The sequence below is a fragment of the Malania oleifera genome, chromosome 1, assembly GCF_029873635.1.
Source record: "Malania oleifera isolate guangnan ecotype guangnan chromosome 1, ASM2987363v1, whole genome shotgun sequence".
NCBI lineage: Eukaryota > Viridiplantae > Streptophyta > Magnoliopsida > Santalales > Ximeniaceae > Malania > Malania oleifera.
In genome coordinates, this window is record NC_080417.1 from 3422505 (window position 1) to 3448077 (window position 25573).

The 25573-nt window shown below is 33.2% G+C and overlaps 1 protein-coding gene across 1 annotated transcript; it reads right to left on the reverse strand.

The window, feature by feature from the left end:
• Positions 1-1150: 1150 nt before the first annotated feature.
• On the reverse strand, positions 1151-2269 carry LOC131165318 (probable mannitol dehydrogenase). Its single transcript, XM_058122989.1, has 3 exons — positions 1918-2269; positions 1663-1816; positions 1151-1498 (listed from the first exon to the last, which is right to left on the reverse strand). The coding sequence occupies exons 1-3, from the start codon at positions 2176-2178 to the stop codon at positions 1299-1301; spliced, it is 615 nt and encodes a 204-aa protein (XP_057978972.1). The 5' UTR covers positions 2179-2269; the 3' UTR covers positions 1151-1298.
• Between the last annotated feature and the right edge of the window lie 23304 nt (positions 2270-25573).

Consider the following 25573-nt stretch of genomic DNA (forward strand, 5'->3'; position numbering starts at 1 on the left):
GGGAGGCAGTGAGGAGAAGAAGTGATAATTTTGAGTGGAATGAGTGATTTTGACATTCTTTATTGCCTAGAAGAATCTCAATGTGTTTATAGAAAGTCTGATTTAGATGCTTTGCAGTAGATGATAGAATTCTAGCAAAAGAAATGTCAATGGCTTCGACTTGTGATTGTTGTGTGCAGAGAAGTCAGGAAAACATTGATCACATTCTTTCTTTAGGCGAGGTGGCTTCGAAGGTTTGGCGTTGGGTTAGTGTGGTGTTAGGGATTCCTTTCCAACAGTTCCTTCCCTAGAAAAAAGAGAATTGCAAACTAGTTCCACTATACTCAAAAATCATCTATTAAAGGTATTTTAATCGGTCTGATTTCGTGTTTGATTACATGGTGTCTCTAGAATCGAAGATGCAAAATGAGAATGGAAGGAGTTTACCAAAGTGCAGATCAGATGTGGAGAAGTGCTCAATGCTACGTTAGTTCTTTAGCTGAGAGCTCTAATTCTTTTCAAAAATTGAAGATATTGAACATTACGATTTTGAAAGAGTTTCAAATTTAGCATCAAGAAGTTTGTGCCATGCCTAAAAAAATTATCTTGTGGGTTAAAACTTAATTGTGATAGGATTTATAGGGGCAATCCGAGTATCTCAGGAGGTGGAAGAATCATTTGGGACTGCCATGGCATGGTGGAAGTGACTTTTTCAAGCTATTTTGGCAATGGTATGAACAATACTGCGGAACTAAAAGCAATCCTAGAAGGAATTTTTTTATGCAAACGACTTCATTATTTTAATGTGATTATTGAAAGTTACTCGAGAATTGTTGTTGATTGGTTTTGGAAAGGTAGATGTACCTTGTGGTATCTTTGGAATTTTTGACAGGACCTTGTGGCGGAATTAGAAGGAGTGAACTTCATGGTGATTAATCAATATGGGATTTTTGTTTGGATGGTTTAGATTTTTTGATTTTAGTTTACTTTATTATTTTTATTTTTGCTAGGCCTGTTTAGATTTGTTTCTTTTTTATTTGTAATCTCCCAATACTTGTCATGTAACCATGATATTGTTTCACTAAAAGTGAGAGTATATTAATAAATAATTGGAGGTGCCGCCCTCCTTTAGTTAAAAAAAAGTTTAAATCCATTGAATGACAAACCTCTTTAAATTTAGAAATAATTTTATTTAATTATCTATAAGACATATTTTGAAACAAGGAAAGGAGCTTATCTCAACATGTAAACTTAAAAGGCCAAAATTTATTCTATGGCCATTCATATGGTAGATGGGATGTTGTAGGTAGGCTAAAACTTTAGGCAGTTAATGTGTTTCCAATGTCTATGACAAAACGATATCTAACATCACCCTTTGCAAAACTTTCCATGGCAGTGTTCACATAATCCATTGGAATCACCTCAATTTCTGTTGTTATGTTGTGTTTTGCTGCAAAATCAATCATCTCTCGTGTCTCCTTCATGCCCCCAATGCAACTCCCAGCCACTTGTTTCCTTCCTGTCATTCCTCAAACCATGTTAGGAGATCATTACAATTACAATTTGAGTTTGTATGTGCATTCAACTGGACCATTCAAATGCAACAAGCTTGAAAGGCCAATGTTTGAGAAAAAGAGAAAGAATGGAAGGATAAACAAGCAAGAAGTGGTGGATATTCCTTACCCATAATAAGGGGGAAGGCTAGCAGCTCAAGTGGCCTATCTGGTAAACCAACCATAACAAGCTTACCATTGGACTTCAACAGTCCAAGTAGTGGCATGAGAGGGTGAACTGCAGAGATTGTGTCAATGATACTATCCATTGTGCTCATTGCAGCCTATACACATTGGTAAATAATAAGAAATTGATAAACAAATTACCTGCATCAAAGAACAATAGGTGATGACAATAAGTTCAAAATGAACTATATGCACGTACATTCATCTGATCTTGGTCACGACTGACCAAAAATGAATCGGCACTGAGATGCTCCATAGCTTCATTCTTCTTGTTAGGTGAGGTGCTAATCACTGTCACTTTTACTCCAAAGGCTTTTGCGAACTTCACAGCTACATGCCCCAAACCACCCAAACCAACCACTCCCACATGCATGCAAGGCTTGTTAAGGCCATAGTATTTTAAAGGACTATATATTGTGATCCCCACACATAAGAGAGGAGCACCACCATCAAGAGGCATGTTTTCAGGAATTCAAACCACAAAGTGCTCATCCGCTACCATCATATTGGAGTAGCCACCATATGTGGCGGTTCCGTCATAGTAAGTTGTAGCATACGTGAGTATCATTTTAGGGCAATAATTTTCCAGGTCATGTTTGCAATTGTCACAGGAGTGACAAGATCCTACCATGCATCCCACGCCCACTTTATCTCCTATCTTGACTTTTTGCACCTTGTTCCCGACCTCCGTCACTATTCCAACAATCTCATGCCTGTAAAATTGAACGATTTAATTAAAAGGTTAAGTAGATATATAGAATCAGTTGAATGGCTAGGTTCACCCTATTAATCCACCTTTAGAATTGTCTAATGGATGTGTTTGACAGATTAATATAGCTACTTATATTTGACATATAACTATCTATTATTATCACATAGTTAATCAAGAATCATGAATAACTCTATGTTTATTGTTTATTTTAAATATTTTATAATGTCATAGATCGATATAGAAAAACAACTTTATTAAATTACAAAAAATAAAAAATAAGTTAATTTTAGGAGCAAATTAAATGAAAACACATAATACACACATTTATTTATATGATCATAAAAATTAGTTAATGTTTTAAAAAATTGAATGAGATAAAAATGAAATAAAATAATAAAAAATTGAATAGAAATCATGTAGAATTAAGTAACAGTTTTGATTTCATTCTATTTCTTGATATTAAATGTGTACTAATTAATACTTGAAGATCCAACCATTAAATGGAGGGTTTTTTTTTTTTTTTTAAATAATCTATTAAATGAAAACTTTACTTTTGCTTATTATTTATTTATTATTTTGCAAGTAAAAAATAGGAAAAGTTGACAAATTCATCATCTTGGGAAAAATTTGTACACTACTTGCGACTTTTTTTTTTTTTTTTTGGAGTAACATGATAGTGTTAGAGAAAAAAAGATACCAAACAAAGAAACGTTCGTTGCTAAGTGAAAATTAAAGTTATACACCATGAGTATAAGCCATGTTGGCTCATTGATTACTCAAATTTCTTTTATTTCGTAGCTCAACTTGAATTAATTTAACCTATTTGAATTTGATTCAAGCTTGAACAACACATTAAGCAGCATGATAATTTGTGCCTAAGTTTCACAAATACAACTCAAAGCCTAATTAAATTATATATTATACTTTCTATATCATATTTAAATTGAAGGTAACAAATACTCACTATCCTTGATGGTTAGAAAAAAGATACAGACCTCTTTAAAGATTTCAAAAGTCTCACAAATCAAGTTAGGCACAAAGACGCAAACCTTCTCTTAGATTTTAAAAAGTTCAGAAATCTCCCTAACATCTTATTTTTGACAACTTATATTTCTCTCTAGACTTATGTTTGTACATTTTTTACAAATCTCAGAACAAATACGTAAAAATTTCGAAACCTAAAAATGAAAGCTCATATTAGCCTGTGCTTTATTAGAGGTTGTAATTCCCCCCATTCCTTTAGTCCATATCTTTTCTCAAACCTCATGAAAAATATTTTAAAATTTAAAAACATAAAGAAAGGTTCTCATTATTTTGACCAAAACTTGAAAAAAGTCAATGTTAAAATTTCAAAATGAATTCAAAATGAAAGCTTATGTCCTTTTTCAAACCTAACAAAATTTTTAAAAAAATTTTAAAATGTAAAAATAGATTCTCCTTTTTGTCAAATCTCAAGGAAACTTATTCTTTGACTTTATAATAATATTATTTCGTAATTAAAATGAACATTATCAAATCAAACAAGTTTAAAACAAAATTAGAAGATTAATTAAGTTTCAACTTAGAGCCAACTAAAATTTAAATATAAGAATCTTATTAATAATTTTACCCTAGACAATAATTTGTCCTTTCTTTTTTCGAAAGTACTAGAGTACTAGGTCAGTTTGTCTTACTCGTAAATTCAACGTTCGGCGCCCCACCTAAGGCCCTTTTTTATTTTGGGGCAGCGAGAACAGGGCACAATGGTATCCAACTTTTAATATCTTATCCTATGCTTGTCCCCATGACCAAATTATAAGTTCAATGGTGCAGCTGGAAGGTCTTTTGTCTTTTATATATAAACAAAAAATTGACATTAATTAGGTGTAGTTGTATTTGTGTGAACATTATTGGACTCGGACTTGACTCGTTTCGAAAATATTAAGTTTAAAACTCAATCGAATTTCGATCAATCTCAAAATTGATAAACTCGAGTATCTTTAATATTTGTCTGATATGTTGTTTTTTTTTTTTTTTTTCTCACATTGGTAGAATAGTTTCACATTAGTATAAAATGTTGTTTTGACTTTTTTATATTATTTGTCCCACATTGGAGAGAAGTGTTTTTTGGACTTAAGGTTGAAGCTTTATAAAGAGTTCAACTCTTCATTTGTAAAACACACCTCAAAGTTGTACTTTGTCAAGAAGTAGTGGATTGATTATCAGCGCCCGATGACGTAGAAAATTCTATAATGAACTTTGTAAATTTCTTATCTTATTCTTTTTATTGTTTCATTATTAATTTCTACATTACTTTTATTTCTTGTATATTCAATAGCAATAGTTGTAATATTTGTGTTTGGCACAAGTGTGGTGCCTGGCACAACAATAGGTATCAGAGTTAGGTTGAATAGTGTTAATACAGAGGTGTTCCTCTGTTAGGATCTTTGATTCCACGTTTGATGTCTAAGAAAGACATTGTCTAAGCGAGTGCTCAGAGACCATTGTGGCTCAGTTGCTCCGTGAAGGTCGGCCTGGTCAAAGTGGAATTTCATAGGATAAAATAGAGTAGACACAGTTGGTACGTACTATTCATCCTAGGCCTTTTGCTTTGTTGGTTACTATTGAATATATAGAAGATGGCAAAAACTAGTGCAGCAGTAGAAGAAACACTGTCCACACGAACTCCAACCCCTTCGGCTTCGACATCATCATCGAAGGCAATAGCTAATGCTCGGTTTGAGGTGGAGAAATTTGATGGTACCAATAATTTTGGTATGTGACAATGTGAGGTGATGAACATCTTATATCAATAAGAACTAGATATTGCTTTGGATGATAAACTGTAGATATGGATGACAGAGATTGGGAAAAGATCAATCATCAGGCAAGTGGTACGATTCATCTATGTCTCGCCAAAAATCAGAAATATTGTGTTATGAGGGAGACATCTGCAAAGAAATTATGGAAGACATTGGAAGATACATTTATGACCAAGAGTCTGGAAAATCAGCTCTATTTGAAAAAGAAATTGTTTCGCTTCCAATATCAACCAGGCATTTCGATTGATGACCACATAAATGCTTTCAATAAAATTTTGGCTGATTTGTTAAATTTGGATGAAAAGGTGAAAGATAAGGATAAAGTCATATTGTTACTAAATTCTCTCCCTGATGAGTATGAACATTTGACCACCACTTTATTGTATGGGAAAGATAAAGTTACTTATGATGTTGTTTGTACTACATTGATTAGTATGGAATGCAGAAAGAAGGATTAGAGGGTCCATAAGGAAACAGTAGAAGCACTAACAATAAGGGGACGTTCTCAGAGTCGTTTTCTTAGAAGGAAGAGTAAATCTCATGGGAGGAGTAAATTTCGTGGGAGACTTGCTAAAGATGAATGCGCTTTTTGTTGTGAGAGAGAGCATTGGAAGAAAGATTGCCCTAAATTACAGTAGAAGATTAAGGGAAAAGCATATTCTAATGCCAATATAGTCAATGATGATGGAAGTGAGTCAGATTTTTCTCTTGTTGGAACATCTTCGCCACATTATTTTAGTGAGTGGATTTTGAATTCTGATTGTTCCTATCACATATGTCCCAATAGGGAATGGTTTTCTAATTTTGAAGAATTAGATGGCGGGGTTGTTTTTATGGGAAATGATAATACTTGTTAAACAACTGGAATATGATCAATACAGTTGAAATGTCAAGATTGAACAATTAAGACCTTGACTGATGCTAGGTATGTTCCAAGCCTAAAGAAGAAACTGATTTCATTGGGTGCCTTAGAATCTAAAGGGTTCACTATCACTTTGAAAGATGAAACCTTAAAGATTAAACTAGGTGCACTGGTGGTGATGAAAGGAATAAGGAAAAATAACTTGTATTATTTACAACGTAGTACAGTTATTGGCCCGGCAGCTGTTGTTTTTTAGAAAGATACAGGTTCAGATACAATCAGGTTATGACATATGTGATTGGCACATGCAGGAGAAAAATCTTTGCAACAATTAGCTAAGCGAGGTTTGTTAAAGGGTGCAAAGGTGTGCAAACTTGAATTTTGTGAGCATTGCATTTTTGGAAAACAAACTAGAGTGAAATTTGGCACAACAATCCACTAGACTGAAGGTATTTTAGACTACATCCATACAGATGTATGGGGGCCCACAGAAACGGCTTCGTTGGGTGGTATACATTATTTTGTCACTTTTGTTGATGATTTTTCTAGAAGGGTTTAAGTGTACTCTATGAAGCATAAAAATGAAGAGTGTGATATTTTCCTTAAGTGGAAAAAATTAGTTGAAACTCAAACTAGAAAAAAGAGTAAACGGCTCAGATCAAATAATGGTGGTGAATACACGAGTAACCCGTTTATGAAGGCATGTTAGGATGACGATATTGCTCGACACTTCACAGTTCGAAATACACCACAAAAAAATGGGGTGGCAGAGCGTATGAATTGGACTTTGCTGGAGAAAGTTCGATGTATGTTATCTAATGCTGGGTTAGACAAAAGGTTTTGGGCTGAGGCTATTAGATATGTTTGTCATCTCATTAATCGTCTACCATCATCTGTAATAGGGGGAAAAACACCCTATGAGGTGTGGTATGGAAAGCCTACTAGTGATTATGATTCTTTACATGTATTTGGTACTATGGCTTATTATCATGTTAAAGAATCTAAGTTGGATCCAAGAGCCAAGAAAATAGTATTCTTGGGGATAAGTGCAGGAGTCAAATGATACCGTCTTTGGTGTCTAGAGACGAAAAAAATGATTTTAAGTAGAGATGTAACTTTTGATGAACTTGCGATGATGAAGAAAACAATACGCAAGGAGTCACGAGTTGAAGAGAATACCAGTGGTACTCAATAACAGGTGGAGGTTGAGACAATTTTGGGAAACCTAGTGAGAAATGAGACTACACAAGGTAACTCTCCAGTTACCGTGGGGAATAGTGTACAAGAAGAGGAGATTTCAATTCAAGAATCTTCACAACAACAAGAATCAATTGTTTCTCGGAGGCCAAGACGAGAAATTCGAAAACCTGCTCGTTATACTGATATGATGGCCTATGCACTCCCAGTTGTGGATGATAATGTTCCTTACACTTTCAAAGAAGCAATGAGGAACTCTAAATAAGACAAGTGGAAAAGAGCAATGGATGAAGAAATGTAGTCTCTTCATTAGAATTAGACTTGGGAGCTAGCCCAGCTGCCCTAGGGTAAGAAAGCAATTGGTTGCAAATGGGTTTATGTAAAGAAAGAAGGATTTCCATATGCAAATAATGTTCGCTTCAAAGCTAGATTGGTAGTTAAGGGCTACTCACAGAAGGAAGGCATTGATTATAATGAGTTATTTTCTCTAGATGTTAAACATTCTTCCATTCGAATTTTGTTGGCTTTGGTAGCACAATTTGATCTTGAACTAGTTCAACTCGATGTATAAACTGCATTTTTACATGGTGATTTGGAAGAGGAAATCTATATGACTCGGCCAGATGGATTTCAGGTTGCTGGAAAAGAAAATTGGGTATGTAAACTTGGTAAATCGTTGTATGGTTTAAAACAGTCTCTAAGACAGTGGTACAAACGATTTCATTTGTTTATGATGGGTTAGAAGTGCATCAGAGATAAACATAATCATTGTGTTTATTTTCGCCGACTACAAAATAGATCTTTTATATATTTACTCTTGTATGTTGATGATATGTTGATAGCTTCAAAGAATAGGGAAGAAATCAACAAGTTGAAAAGTCATTTAAATCAAGAGTTTGAGATGAAAGATTTTGGTGAAGCAAAGAAGATACTTGGCATGGAGATACGTAGAGACAGAATGAGAGGAAGAGTTAGTTTGTCTCAGAAACAGTATTTGAAGAAGGTAGTACAGAGTTTTGGCATGTCTGATCAATCAAAACCAATAAGCACTCCTTTTGCTCATCATTTCAAACTTAGTGCGGCTTTATCTCCTAAATCAGATAAGGAACTTAAGTATATGTCACAGGTTCCTTATGCAAGTGTTGTTAGTAGTCTGATGTATGTAATGGTTTGTACTAGACCTGATATTTCACAAGATGTTAGTATGGTGATCAAGTATATGCATGATCCGGGTAAAGGACATTGGAAAGCTGTGAAATGGATTTTGAGATATATTATGAATACAATTGATGTTGGTATTGTGTTTGAGAAAAATAATACTATTGATCAACGTGTTGTTGGATATGTGGATTTTGATTTTGCAAGTGATTTGAATAAACATCGATCAACTACTGGATATGTTTTTACATTTACTAATGGTCCAGTGAGTTGGAGGTCTACCTTACAGTCTACCATTGCCTTGTCTACAACAGAAGTAGAGTACATGGCAGCTTCAGAGGATGTTAAGGAAGTTATTTGGTTGTAGGGTTTACTTGAAAATTTGGGAGTTGTTTAGAAGCACATTGTTGTGTTCTGTGATAGTCAGGGTGCTATTCATTTGGCAAAGAACCAAGTTTACCATGCACGAACAAAGCATATCGACGTTCAGTTTCATTTTATACGGGATATTATTGATGGAGGCAAGATACTTCTTCAAAAGATTGCTACAACTAAAAATCCCGTAGATATGTTGACCAAGATTGTGACAACAATCAAGTTCAAACATTGTTTGGACTTGATCAATATCCTGCAAGTCTGAATAATTTTGGAAGGCGCCGATGATGTGGAACTCCAGAAAATGTTGGTGACTAAAAACTTTATTGAATTAATCGTTAAGGTGGAGATTTGTTGTTTTTTTGTCCCACATTGGTAGAATAGTTCCACATTAGTATAAAAGGTTGTTTTGAATTTTTTATATTATTTGTCCCACATTGGAGAGAAGTGTTTTTTTGGACTTGAGGTTGAAGCTATATAAAGAGCTCAACTCTTCATTTGTAAAACACACCTCAAAGTTGTACTTTGTCAAGAAGTAGTGAATTGATCATCAGCGCCCGAGGACGTAGATAATTCTATACCGAACCTCGTAAATTTCTTATCTTGTTCTTTTTATTGTTTTATTATCAGTTTCTGCATTGCTTTAATTTCTTATATATTCAATATCAATAGTTGTAGTATTGGTGTTTGGCATAAATGGGGTGCTCGGTACAACATGATAAGTATCTATCTAGTAAATATTTGTCTATATTTGTATATATTGTAAATCATGATATTCTAGAAAAACTATATAAATTTTATATCAGACAAATTCTATACTGTAAATCATGATATTCCTAGAACAACATATTTCCCTTACCTGGTTTTTAAAAAGCCCCTACAAAGTCTAGTCTTGTACCCGCTGGAATCCACGTTCAATATCTTGAAAACAGTATCTTCCTGAACAAAACTTCAGTATTTCTTTAACTACTACATTTTCTATGACTATGGGAAAAACAAATACTAAATAAAAAGTCTTACCCTGAATTTGGAATGAAGTTCAAGTCAGCCCCACCAACGATCCACTCTGGTAGACTTGAAGAGAACTTTCCCAGGAGTGTTGTGGTGGCCTCGAATCGTCGAACCGGCAAGAAACAGATCCAAAATCGAAGAGTGAATGGGAGAGGATTGGTTTTTTGAGAGAGAGAGAGAGAGAGAGAGAGAGTTCTTGCGCGATTTTATGTGAAAAATCCAGTTTTTGGCTTACTTATAGACCCGAATTCATTAACGAGACACGTCATCTCGCTGACGAGTCCATGAAGGAAGTTCGTTGCAGAACATGAACCCCTCGTCAACGAATTTTAGACTGCCAAACCCCCCTCTCGGTAACTTCTCATCAACAAGACACGTGTCTATGTCGATGATCTCAAGTAGAATATTTATCAACGAAGTCCTGCATTCGTCGATGAGACCTTTTAAGCCTTTTTTTTTTTTTTTGAAATTTTCCTTTCCCTCTTCTTTTATTATTTAATTCCAATAATTATCTGGGTTATTACAGACTCCCCCTCTTAGGATCATAGTAAAGCTAATAATAAACATACTGTGTTATAATAAATTACTAAAGACATGTAAATCATCTGCTATAACTGTATAATACTGAAAATTTTCCCTAGAAGATAGTTAGTTGATATCATGTATTACCCCCACATGATTGGGTTGTGCAGCTTGTAGGTGAGACCTAGTAATGGTTGGCCTACCACATTAAGCCAAAAATGAGTCGTATGTAAGTACGATTGGCTGGCTCAGCCTAGTCCGAACTGTCAGGGGGGCACACTACTCTTCTTTGGGCTCAATCAACTATCCAAACACCAACACTCTATCCGAGACGTGTGGTGGCACTAATATGACATAATAGCTACGGTACCGCGCTCTAAAACTAAACTAATCCATCAGGGTTCTACTATCATATAATGCATTTCATACCATAACTGTATCATAACTCATTTTAATATTTCTATGTAAAATTTGTCATAATATTATTTCTGATTAAACTGTTATGTATATTTCATCACGACACTGGGCCAGCTGAACTGTCACGGCATTAGGTTGGCTAAACTGTCACGACACTGGGTTGGCTGAAATATCACGACACTAAGCCGGCTGAACTATCACAACACTGGGCCGGCTGAAATATCACGGCACCAGGTCAGTTGAACTGTCACAACACTGAGCCAGCTGAAATATCATGGCAGTAGGCCGACTGAACTGTAATAGTATACTGTATAATATCATATTATCTGTAATGTTTATATCATTTCTAAAAATCATTTTCAAACTGCACTTGTTCTTTATAAGCATAACATAATCTGGCCTACATATATATATATATATATATATATATATATATATATATATTCTGTAAAATATTCATACTCATGCCACACGAGTGAGTGTTCAGTATATTATACTATCTCCTTAGGGAAAAAACATATTTTGTTGAAACTAATATTAATTCTACTTCTAGGGTTTACTCAGTTCAAATATCAGATTTCCCAAAATATATATTAATTCATAAATATTTTTCCCATATGTCTGAATTTCTAGAAAAATCACATATATAATTTCTGAAATCAAATACTACTTTTTAACTAGTAAATTTTCTAAAAATACCTAACATAATCTATCCTTTTACCTGATTCCTGAAGAAAAGCCTGCAGGGATCCTAAACCGTGCTAGCAACGTACGTACAAAACCTTGTATCCATAAACCCTAATTAAATCAACTCAACCCCATAATAACAGTCATTTTAACATTCTTAGACCGACATACTCCCAATAACTAACTAAATTAGAAAAACACCTTCCTTATCCTAGTTTTGTAGTGGTGCCTGGAATGCCTGAATTACGAAACTGCTTTGGTTAAATTGCAGAGAAACATTGCTAGGATCCCGAAATAATGTTTATCAACTGATTCGGGCTTGTTTCGGGAGAGAAATTGAAGAGAGAGAGAGAGAGAGAGAGAGAGAGAGAGAGAGAGAGAGTTAAAATTTTATAACACAAAAATGAACTTAAACCCTTTATATAGGCTTGCTGGCGCAAGGAAGATCGTCGACAGTTTCAGGGCAAACCTTTTTCACCGTTTAACCCTTACCTCCCCTCGGTACTCAAAATTATCGACGGTTTTTTGAGCTCCACCGAAACCGTCGATGATTTGGCCTTGCACTAAACCAAGTCCTCCTTTTCTTACTTATTTTTATTAGTATCATTTTTCTGGGTCTCTACATACATGATATGAGTTGTGATGATTTAATTGCCTTACTTCGAAACTGGGGTTGTAATGTTGTTAATTTTCTTTGTTCTTCTTACTCTATTTTTTCTCACTCTGCTATATCTATAATTTGATGCTATGTTGACAAGCTACTTGCTTGTCTACCTTTTTCTATTCTAGTTATAAAATCACCTATTTTCTTTCAAAAGAAAAAAGAAAAGAATATACATAATTGTTATGACATTTTTAAAAAATTTTAAAAATATCTTTTGGCATTTTATTTTTTAGGATGTTATTACACTATTGACTTATCTTTTTCTTGGCTAGATTTTAGGACAGAATTATAAACTTTTAGCAAACTTTGCTAGATGTTCATGGACCATTTTCTTCTCAAACATTAAAGAGATTAGTGTCTTTTACTTTTTATTTTATTTATTTTCTTGATCAATTGAAAACCTATATTGGAATATACTACACAACGAGAAATAATCCAATGCATATCCTTTTTGAACTCTAACAAGAAAGTCTCTAGTTTTGAAAAGATATTTTAAAAAAGAGTTTATAAGCAAATTTGAGAAAGCTTTTACAATGGAAGATGAATTTGGAACTATAAGTAGGGTTATCTTTTTCCACCTAAATTCAAGATTATTGTTGACCTTATAGGTCACACCCTATTTTGATAATGACAAATACTCATGTATTTAATAAATATCTAGTTCATGTACAAATCTATATTAGCAGATATATTGATGACACGTGAAAGGTTAAAGTTGGAAGACCCAATTCATATTGTATTCTATTTCATGTTGTAACATAATTCATATGCAGAGGGTCTGTAATAGTAAATAGGGTTTGGTATGTAATAAGCTCACACACATTACATGCATGATATAATACGTAAGCTCAAACCAACCATAATCTAGAGTGACCTTAGAATTACCTTAGGGTTTACCCTTCAAAAAGAACCTAGAAAAGACCCTAGGACACTCACTTATGCATACACATGTTTCATTATTTGAAATAGGGTGATTATTGGATGAAATAGGACCGAAATGCACAAAATGTGCACTTTTTGTCGACCGGCACATACAGTTCATTCTGCCCCGATTGACCAAATCTGGTCCAGGTCAACAAGTTAACCGCAGCCCGGTCAACCGAACTCTTGTAGTTCAAAATGGCCTGGTCCACCGAACACTCCTGAAGTCAACAGTTTGACTTATCAATCGACCGAGATGTTTTTGTATAGCACCAACCTGGTCGACCGAGGGTCCTCGGGAGATGCCCCAACAGTCTAGTCGGCCGAACCATCTAATTCAAAATCTCTCGGTCGACTGAACCACGCTGATTGGAAAAATCGTCTATCTCGGTCTACCAACCATATAGTTCTTTTTTCTCCTGGTCGACCAAACCTCAGAAAAATTTCCTTTGACACATATGTCTAGTCTATCGAGTCCCAAGTTCAAAAATGTCCTGGTCGACCAAATCATATGAACTCTGGTCGACCGAAATGATTCTAGTTAAGCGGACCTCTCGGGTTGCCCTGAATTTTTTACCATGGTTAAATATTTTAAATAGGGTTAATTATTTTAAAATGATTTAAAACTTTCCTAATAATGCCCAATAGGTCCCCAACGGCTATAATCCTTCCAATGTCTATATGTAGCCCATCATTTGATGAGATTAGTAGATTGGATTAGGGTAAAATTCTTTGAAAATCTCAAAACCCATAATACTCATCTTTGAGCCTCAAACACTTATTCTTACCAGATCTTACTTCTCAAATATTTTTGTAAGTGTGATTTAAGTGTTGTTGTTCCTTAAGGATTGCTCTCTCAAGATTGTACTTGTGTGAAATTTATTTTATTTGAGAGCACATCCTCAAGTGTTCTTAGGTAACCTTATCAATAAGTCTTTCCTAAGAAGACTTATTTGCAACTACTGAGTATTGCATCATCATTGCAATATCTTGAGAAGTTTATATATGATTTTGATTGCAAAAATATTTCTAAATCACTTTCAAATATCTAGTGTGTTTCATTTGATAAATCTTTGAAGAGATATTTGTTTATGTGACAAAAATCTTTGTTGCAATATTCATTGATTTATATCATTCGTTGAATACAAAGATTAAACTCTTTTTGCAAACAAAACATATATATTACTTGAGCATCATACAACTGAGAAAATCTGTTGATTGAAATATTCATATATATTGTCTAGCTTGTATCTTTGTGTGAGCTATTAGATTGAACACATATTGTGATACAAAGATCATACTGGTTGACACTCTCACGTACGCATTACACTGATAGAACATAACTTTGAGAGTTGAATTATCGAGACCACACAGAGCTTACATATTGAATCATATTGTGGTGTATGTTATTGCACGTATTTGGGTACATATCTGCTTTACACGAAAGCACAATCACTGTACCATTTGATTAAATACACATTTGTTGTATTTTCAGGCACGTGCCTGAAGATGGAGACTAGCCCTGGAATAATCTCGGGTTGGCTTAGATCCGATTAGGAAAGTTAGGTGCGCCATCCTGTTAAGGCGTGTAGGTTGAGGTCAGCCCCGCTAATTGACCTAATTAAGGTTGAAGTCAGCCCTGTGCTAATTGACCTGGATGTAATCGGTGCCGCTCCACCCTTAAGTGAGCTAGTAGTGGAATCCTTGGACTTGCAAGTTAGAGGCGGGGATGTAGGCACAGTTGGCCTAACCCCGATAACATATCGTGTGTCTGTTTACATTTCCGCACTTTATATTTACCGCACGTATATGTTATGGTATGAATGATGTGCATGATTTAAATTCCACGTATTTTATTTATCAGCACATTTGGAATTGTGTAGAAAGACTCTAGGTTACCAAATCATATTGACTTCAGACTTAACCTAGGAGAAAAGTTTAAAATTTCTAATTCACCCCCCCCCCCCCTCTCTTGGGAATACACAAATTCTAACAATTATGTAATTAGATATGCTCCCAACACAATTATGAATATAAAAGGTTCTCCAAAAAACAATTTAAGTTAACTTTCTTTGGTCTAGATCTTCTTCCAAGCCACATGATGTGAGCTAGGTTTTATTTCATTGTCTTACTTTCGAATTTGTGGCTGTAATGTTGTTAATTTTCTATATTCTTCTTGTTATGTTTTTTTTTCCAACTCTGTTGTATCTATAATTTGATACTCTGTTCAAAAGTTACTTGCTTGTCTACCTTTTTTTATTCCAGCTATAAAATCACCTGTTACCTTTTAAAAAAATAGGTCGCACACATATATAATAACTTTAACACCCAAACCTCAAGCAAAAACTAAAGGTAAGGAAAAAAAATGTGAAAAATAGAAAAGAGAATCCAACTAAAATATTTATTGAAAAAATTAATTTTATGTTTGGGGCAAATTTGATGTATTCAATTGACATTTGACAGTATTCAAAGCCCTAACAAAAAATTAAGCTTTAAATAATTTGAGAATGGAAACATTATGTATTGAAACAAATTTGGGACAGTAAGAGAAGGTGGAATAAGTCTTCCAAATTGATAATAAGAAAATAGCCACACATCCTTCACAGACAAGACAAAAATGAGAAAATTCAAAATTTTCATATTATAAAATTAATTGATATAGTTAGATTAATTGTGTTGTTAAAGTGTAGGTATAGAGTATGAGAGCTATTGTGCTTTGATTTTACTCATGCTAATGAGTTGGCTAGTTGCTAACAAAGACATTGTTGACTTTACGAGTCCAATCCTGTTTTGATAATGACAAATCATTTGGTATTTGATCTATGTATTGAGTTTGTGAACATGAACTATATTAAGTATGCACGGAAGAATAACCAGTCATGGAAGTCACAAGTAAAATTAACATATCTTGGTAAGATCCATAGAACTCAAAGAGTACGAGAATCAAGATGCAAGCGGCAAAGTTCAAGAACCTCTTGAGATTACACCTGATTCAACAATTGGTATCAGAGCGGGTTTACATAAACTTGATAGTTAATTTGTAAAATGATCACATGACATACATTGGTGTAACTCCATTCGGTGAGGGACTGTAAGGACCCGAACCCGAGTGGGTTCCTACATATAAATTTTTCAGCGGACGCAAATAAATCTAAATTTATTCTTATTATCAAAGCATTAATTAGCTTTATTACAAATATATGTCTCAATTATTAAAATGCAAAATTCTAAAATTCTAAAATATACAAACATATTTTAAATTGTATTATGTTAAATTTTTATTCTACTCTATTCTTTCTACTCCTGCCCATGTACCTGCTACTTCAGATTTATAGTACGCTTCTCAATATGATCTGAAATGTAAAATAATGATTGGGGTGAGACGACGCTCAATGAGTAAATAAGATTATTATTAGTGTGTAGCCAAAATGAATTTTCATAATTTCGTAAAATAATATTTAATACTATAATTTTAAAAATATTTTTAAAATAAATATAAATTTAAAAATTTCTGCATAAAAACTTTTATCATCAACTACAACAGTAAAATTTTATAATCATACTCTATAACTGTTAAATGTGTTAAATTAAACTTTTAACTTTAAAAACTATGATTATAATTTTTAATTATATACATATATATACTTTTCTTTATATATTTCCTTTAGATAATCATTTAGGCACAATAATGGTCATATTCATATAAACTTATACTTTACCTTCAAATCATCAATAACTCTTTACATGTAATTAAATATGTATATACATATTCTATAAAAATCACTCTTAGGCCTGTTAATCGTAAGTCATGTTTACTCCCATGACTAAGTTGTGTGGTCCGAAGACTGGACTTAACTGGTTGGCCAGCCAAACTAAATCAACGTACATCATCATTAAATGAGATTTTCTCAATTAAACCATGATCCGACTCAGGTGTGCACTCATGAGAAAACCACTACCATATAAAACCACTCTGTAAACAATGTGAGTACACTCTGATCCGTTTAAACTTTAAGTTGCGGTACCGAGCATCTGTAACTTTGAACTTTCTTTGCCATAAAGATTTTAAAACTATTTTTAATATATAATTTGTACAATTAAAATAATATAATAAAATTTACATTTTTATTCATATTTTTATGAAATATACAACGTAAAAAAAAATCAACTCATGTAATCTTTACTCATACTTTCGTGAAATATGTAACGTATAAATAAACTCATACCACACAATTTTTGTGTTAAAAATATTTTCTTAAATAGAAATTAATGATGTAATATACCCTTAGGATTTAGAACATTTCTTAACTCAAAAATAAATGTAAGTATATTAAAAATAAAACTAGTATAATTAAATATGCATAAAAATAAACTAAAGAGAATTTTATGAAACTAACTAACATAATCGAAATTTACTTACAAATAAGCTCGGGGTATGAATTTTAAATAAAAATATAACATAATCAAATTTACTTACAAATAAAATCGGGTATAAATTTTGAATAAAAACTTTAACATAATCAAATTTACTTACCTCTTCTTTTATCTTGTGCTATGAACACAATGAATATCTCTAAGAAATGTGATCGGAAAGAGTGGGTGAATGAGAACTTACTCAAAAATTTTCTCTCCACTACTAATTCTTTCACTCACTAATGCTTCTCTTCCTTTGAAAATTTTTGTGAAAAATTAAGGTTGAGAGCTTCCTATTTATAGGAAAATTTTGGGAAAGAAATGAAATTTGTAAAAGTGTGGGGAGAGGGGTGAAATTATAATTTTTTTAAAATTAAAGAATGGGCAAGGGATGGGCTAGGTATGAGTTGAATATAGGATAGGGATGGAGGTCATGTGGGAGTGCTTGCCACCACTCCCATTTAATTATTTATTTTTTTTTAAAATTTTTTTTTAAATCATTACTATTATTATTATTATTATCATTATCATTGTTATTATTTTAAAGTCATGTTTTAGTATATATATATATATTTTTTAAAAGAACTAAATTCGAAATTTGAAAACTCATGTGGGCCCCACACAACTTTGAGACCTAAGTGAGTTCTACATAACTCCAATAGTCCTCACATGATTTTATGAGCCCTACATAGTTTCGAGACTCATGTAGACCCCACACAACTTCGGAACTCATGTAGGCCTCACAACTTCGAGACTCAAGTGGATCCTACGTAATTTCAATAGCTTCCATACGATTTTATGAGTCCTACACAACTTTGGGACTCATGTGGACCCCACACGATTTCGGGACTCATGTGGGCCCCACACAGTCTTGTGAGCTCCACATAGGATACCTATATTATTATTAACATTTTATCATGTATTTCTACAAATTATGTCTATCAAAATATTATTTTATGTATATGTACTTATTTATGTGTACAAACAATGTTTATCCTATGAAATCCCATTTTGATCAGGCCGACCTTTAGGGAGCGACTGAACTGCAATGGTCTCTGAGCACTCGCTAAAACAAGACCTTTTTTAAGCATCAAACATGGAATCAAGGATCTTACAGAAAAGCACTTCTTTATTGATATTAACTTAATGACCATTTTTATTATTTTATTATTATTATTATGCTTTAATCGTATATATATTTTTGGGTCATCACAGGGACACTCATCCACTAGACCACCCATTTTCTATGGTGTAAATTACACCTATTGGAAACGTAGGATGAGCATATATCTACTGAAGGTAGACTGGAAGGTTTGGAAAATAGTGACTAAAGGAAATCACATTCCCATGAAAGTAATTGATAAGATTAATGTACCTAAAACTGAAGATGAATATACTGAAGAGGATTGAAAGTCAGTACAAATCAATGCCATTGCCATGAACTTACTTTTCTGTGCATTAGATGTCAATGAATTTAATAGGGTAATGGCATGTAACTCAGATAAAGAAATTTGGGAAAAATTAGAAGTTACATATGAAGGCACCAAGGAAGTCAATGATAGTAGGATAGACATGCTCACGAGTGAATATGAAGCATTTAAAATGACGACTGATGAATCCATACAATCCATGTACACTAGATTCACACACATCACTAACTTTTTAAATGCTCTTGGAAAAACTTACCCTACTTATGAATTGATCAAGAAAATACTCAGGGGATTACCTCTAGTGTGGGAAGCGAAAGTTACGGCAATAGCAGAAGGGAGAAATCTCAAGGAGATGTCAATGGACGAACTTATTGGATCGCTCATCACCTATGAGCTGAGAATAAATGAGAGTAAAAATGAGCAAAACAAAGCAAAGAAGGTCACTGCACTTAAGGCATCATCAAGCTACTCAAGTGAAGGAAGTGATTCCAAAATGGATGATGACATGACCATGCTAACAAAGAAGTTCGGGAAGTTCTTGAAGAAGAACAAGTTCAAGAGGAGAGACTAGCATGAAGAAAAGGAAAGAGGATCCACCAACATGCTACAATTGTCGAGAAGTTGGACACGTCAAGCTTGAGTGCTCCAAGCTTGTGAAAGCCTCAAAGAAAAAGAAGAAGGCTCTGAAAGTCAGTTGGGATACTCACAGCACTAGCAGTTCAGAATTTGAATCCAGTGACGACGAAGTTGCCAATCTGTGTCTAATGGCACATGATGACCTTGAGGTACAATCATCATTTTCATCATCTTCGTATTATTCTAGTGATTTTGAAAATGAAAATGATATGATTTCTTATGATGAACTGAAACAAGAATACCTGTACACTATTAAAATACTTGAAAAGAAAACAAAGGAAATTTTTGAGTTGAGAAGTAAAGTCAAAAAACTTTCAAGCTTACTTAAACGTCAAAATAAATCTCATGCATCTTTCATAAGAAATAAATATTTAAAAATTGAGGAGTTAGAAAAGGATTTGAAAGATAAATCGAAAATTATTTGTAAATTTACTGAAGAACAAAATAATTTTGAAAAGCTCCTAAGATCTCAAAGAAATTCCCTGAAAAAGGAAGGGCTCGGTTTTAATGGTAAGGAAAATCTAAAGAATAGACATCTTTACATGAGTTATTTTACAAAAAGAGTCAAAGTCATATGCTCCAACTAAGAATTATTATAAAAATACTACTTGCTTTAAATGTAGAAGGTTAGGTCACATACAATTCGACTATCCTTTCAAAAATAAAGATGTAAAAATTAAGAAAGTATGAAAGGTTAAAGGTCAATCTAGCACTAACCCCCCTAGACCCAAGACAATCTGGGTACCAAAGCTAGTTGTTTGATTATGTCTTGCAGATTTGCTTAAGATCACTATCCTCAAAAGACAAATGGTATATAGATAGCGGATGCTCACGTCACATGACCGGGGATAAAGCAAAGTTCACATCTATTATACCCAAGGATGAAGGGTTTGTTACTTTTGGAGATAATGCTAAGGGAAGGATCACAGGTGTAGGTAAAGTTGGTAATAATTCTTCATTAATTATTGATGATGTTTTACTGGTGGAAGGTTTAAAGCATAATTTGCTAAGTATAAGCCAACTATGTGATAAAGGCTACAAAGTATCATTTGAACATGACAAGTGCATAGTTGAACACAAAACTGATAATAAGATACTATTCACTGTTGAACGTCATGAAAACGTATATACCACGAGCTTTGATAACTTAACCTCATAGAGTGTGACATGCTTCTTTACTAAGAATGAAATTAGCTGGATTTGGCATAGGAGACTAGGACACGCAAACATAGATTTAATCTCAAAACTAGCTAAGAAAGAATTAGTTAAGGGACTACCTAAGACTGAATTTGTGAAAGATAAAATCTGTGATGCATGCCAACTAGGAAAACAAGCAAGAACAAGCTTTAAGAAAAAGAAAGAGATCTCCACTAGTAGGCCACTCCAAATGCTACACAGACTTATTTGGACCAAACCCAATTGAGAGCTTAGGAGGAAAATCATACGCCTTTGTCATAATTGATGATTTTTCAAGATACACATGGGTACTATTCTTAGGTTACAAAGATGAAGCAAGTGAACAATTTATAAACCTATGCAAGAAAATCCAAAATAAAAAGGGATATACAATTACTAAAATTTGAAGTGATAGGGATAGAGAATTTAAAAATCAAGGCATGGAAGACTATTGTAATTCATTAGGATTTGCCCATAATTTTTCAGCTTTTAGAATACCATAACAGAATGGTGTAGTTGAAAGGAAGAATAGGTCTATACAAGAAATGACCAGAACTATGCTTAACAAACATAAATTACCTAAATACTTCTAGGCCGAGGCAGTGAATACCGCCTGCTATGTTCTAAATAGAGTATTAATCATACCATCACTTAATAAGACTACTAACGAATTATGGAATGGTCATAGACCAAACATATTATTATTTCATGTCTTTGACTATAAGTGTTTTGTGCTTAGAGACAATGAGCATCTAGGGAAGTTTGATGTGAAATCAGATGAACGTATCTTTCTAGGGTATGCCTTAGATAGTAAAGCCTATAGTGTATATAACAAACGAACATTGATGGTTATAGAATTTATTCATGTAGTTTTCTATGAGTCAAATCCCTTCTCCAAAAGAACTGATGAAGATGAAATTGAATTAAATAAGGAATTTGAAGAACTATCAATTGAGAATGATTCTGAAAAGAAAAATGGACCCAAGGAACCATCCATTGAAATTGATCAAACTGAAAATGAGGTTAATGAACTACTTAGAGAATGGAAATACATAAAGAATCATCCCATAGATCAAATAATAGGTAAACCATTACGTGGAGTAGCCGCTCGCTCCTCTTTTAGGAACATGGTTAGTCATTTTGTATTTCTATCTTAAGAAGAACCTAAGAATGTGAGTGAAGCTATAGAGGATGAATCCTGGGTGCTGTCCATGCAAGAAGAATTAAATCAATTTAAGAGAAACAAAGTATGGACATTAGTTCCCAGACCTGAGGATAAGTCAATCATAGGGACCAAATGGATATATAAGAATAAGAAAGATGAACATGGAGTAGTTGTGAGAAATAAGGCTAGATTAGTAGCTCAGGGATATAATCAAGAAGAAGGTATAGATTTTGAAGAAACCTTTGCACCTGTAGCTAAGATGGAAGCCATACGAATGCTTTTAGCATATGCAGCTTTTAAGGATTTCAAGCTATATTAAATGGACATCAAAAGTGCATTTTTAAATGGCCACATAAATGAAGAAGTGTATGTAGAACAACTCCCAGGCTTTGAAAACCATAAGAATCCAGATCACGTGTATAGACTGACAAATGCCTTGTACGGTTTAAAGCAAGCTCCTAGAGCTTGGTATGAAAGGTTAAGCGGTTTTCTTTTAGAAAATGGATTTATAAGAGGAAAGATAGATACAACCCTATTCATAAAGTTTAAGAAAGATAATATTCCTCTAGTGCAAGTATATGTAGATGACATCATATTTGGCGCTACAAATAAAGAACTGTGTGATGAATTTGCCAATACCATGCAAAATGAATTTGAGATGAGCATGATGGGTGAACTAAATTTCTTCCTAGGACTTCAGATCAAACAAGAAAATCATGGAATATTCATAAATCAATCAAAGTATATTAGAGACTTACTCAAAAATTTTAATATGGAAGATGGAAAAATACTAGGTATACCTATAAGCGCTTCATTGAAATTAGATAAAGATGAATAAGGTGTACCAGTAGATGTCAAGCTATATCGTGGAATGATAGGTAGCTTGTTATACCTGACTGCCACTATACCTGATATAATGTTTAGCATATGTTTGTGTGCAAGATTTCAGTCTGCACCAAAAGATTCTCATTTGCTAGCTATTAAATGGATATTTAGATATTTGATAGGAACCGTGGACATTGGGTTATGGTATCCTAAGTACACATCCTTTGAAATTATTAGTTATTCAGATGCTGATTTTGTGAGTAGCAAAGTGGATAGGAAGAGCACTAGTGGTACTTATCATTTTTTAGGACATTCCTTGGTCTCTTGGTTTTCCAAGAAACAAAATTCAGTTGCTCTTTCCACAGCTGAGGTGGAATACATAGCGGCAGGTAGTGTTGTGCTCAAACACTTTACATGAAGCAACAACTGAAGGATTTTAGATTAAGTTATGAAACAATCCCTATTAGATGCGATAATACGAGTGCGATAAATGTTTCAAAGAAACCCATATTACATTCACAAACTAAGCACATAGAAATACAACATCACTTTCTTCGTGACCATGTACAAAAAAGGGATGTGACACTAGAGTTTATATGCACGGATGAACAATGGATGGATATATTCACGAAACCACTTGCGGAGGATAGGTTTATCCAAATTAGGCGTGAATTAGGTCCCATGCATATCGTGAGGTTGCTTAGAATTATGTTAGATATAATTCAGGGGGAGCAACGTCACTTACTATATAATCACTTGGTATTGCATTAATCAACAACTGGTATAAAAAATCCAACATAACATTTAATTCAACATTTGGTATCCTCATGTAATCTTTGAAATGTATGCGTTAGCAAGGGGGATAGTTGATGTCAAAAAGCGTGAAAAGAATTTTTTTTTCTAATGATTGAACACGTTTAAAACATTAAGAATTCTAAGGGGAGAAGAACATAAGGGTATGTTTACTCATGTTTTATTATTTTACACCTTTTTGTTGATGTCAAGAGGAGGAAAAAATTTGGAAGCAAAAATAATAGGATGGAAGCAAAAAAAAAAAAAAGGAAAAAGTATAATAACAAAAATTGTTGAAACATCATGAGCATATTATCATGAGCATATTAACATTTATTGAATATTTGATGCATTAATTGAGGGGGAGCCTTGTTTGGCGTAAACCATTACATATATTTTTGCTAGTGCATTTGTCATCATCAAAAAGGGGGGAGATTGCAGAATCCAATCCTGTTTTGATAATGCCAAATCACTTGGTATTTGATATGTGCATTGAGTTTGTGAATAAGAACTATATTAAGTATGTACGGAAGGATAACGAGTCATGGAAGTCACAAATAAAGCTAACATATCTTGGCAAGATCCATGAAACTCAAAGAGTACGAGAATCAAGTTGCAAACGGCAAAGTTCAAGAACCTCTTGGGATTACACCTGATTCAACAGACATTAAGTGTTCATTCAACTGAAGTGATTATTTTTTTTTAAAAAAAAAAAATTTCAAAATTTGTCTACACTTTCACGAGTTTCATGTTTTTCCCAATTTGATTAAGATAGCACGATAGCTATCTTCAACTAATATCTAGTGGTATAGTCAAATTAAGTTGGAAGTTTCCGTTCTATGAACTTGAAAATTAATTTTGATTCAAACTTCTGATCATATAAATAAGTGCAAATGATAGTCATAATGTTGTGAATATGAACTCGAAATTGCACAGTCGAATATAAACGCAGCAATAATGAAGAACAAGTAAAGAACAAACACACAATATATCTGAAAGCAAAGTAACAACACAAAGATTTATGTAGTTCGGCAATGCCTACATCCACGAGAGCAATCGGCAAAGGTTTTCACTATGCGAATGTCAAAGAACACAAACAATACAATACAATGATCTTCTGCTCTCAGAATATACTCAGAATGGTATATTTATAAAAACTTTGGAAGTTTTCCTCCAAACACCCAACTATATTAATGTTCACATCCAAATTTTGAAATCAGCCTCGTTGCTTGAGCAAATCACTCCACTAATTGGGCTAATCAATCGACAAATTCAGATAGAATGTAATTGTTTGAATTCTAGATTAATTAGTCAACTGATTTGGCCAATCAGCCGACGGTTTACTGCTGCTCTTCTGCATAAGTGATTTCAACTATGTTTTCTTTCTTTGTTTATGCACTCCATCAAGTATATGAACCACAAAAACACAACACATAATATAACTCTTTAAATTAGGATTTTAAAATATTGCACTTTAGTTTTTTTTAGAAAAGGTAACTTCATTAAAGGGGAGAAGTTAAGCAAGCAACTTGGATTTTTTGTACAAGGAAAACTAAACAAAAATAGGAGACAAGAGCAATATCACCCTTCCAAATTCGTAAAAATACAATAAAACTCTTCTCAGTCTAAGGATGACAGAGAGGTATTAAATAATATTTATTTTTTCTAATATTTTGTAAGACTTATCCTTGCATATCTATATATTGATTTTAGAATCGATTTGTTTCCAGATTATATAGTTTACATATTAATTATAGGATTAATTTGTTTCTTTAACTATTTCTATATTGTACATGTTATCATTAATTGTATATTAATATTAAGGCAGGTATTATATTATAAAATATGCCTATTATTATTCATTTTATTATTACTGTAATTATCATTTTTATCATTATATATATATATATATATATATATATATATTAGATTATGTCATTATTATATATCCTAGTACGTGTTATTATTACCATATATCATAGTACAAGTTATTTATTATTATTATACATATATATACATATGCTAAGGTACGTGTTGTGATTACTATTACATTATGTACATATATTTAAAGTATGTGTTATTATTATTAAT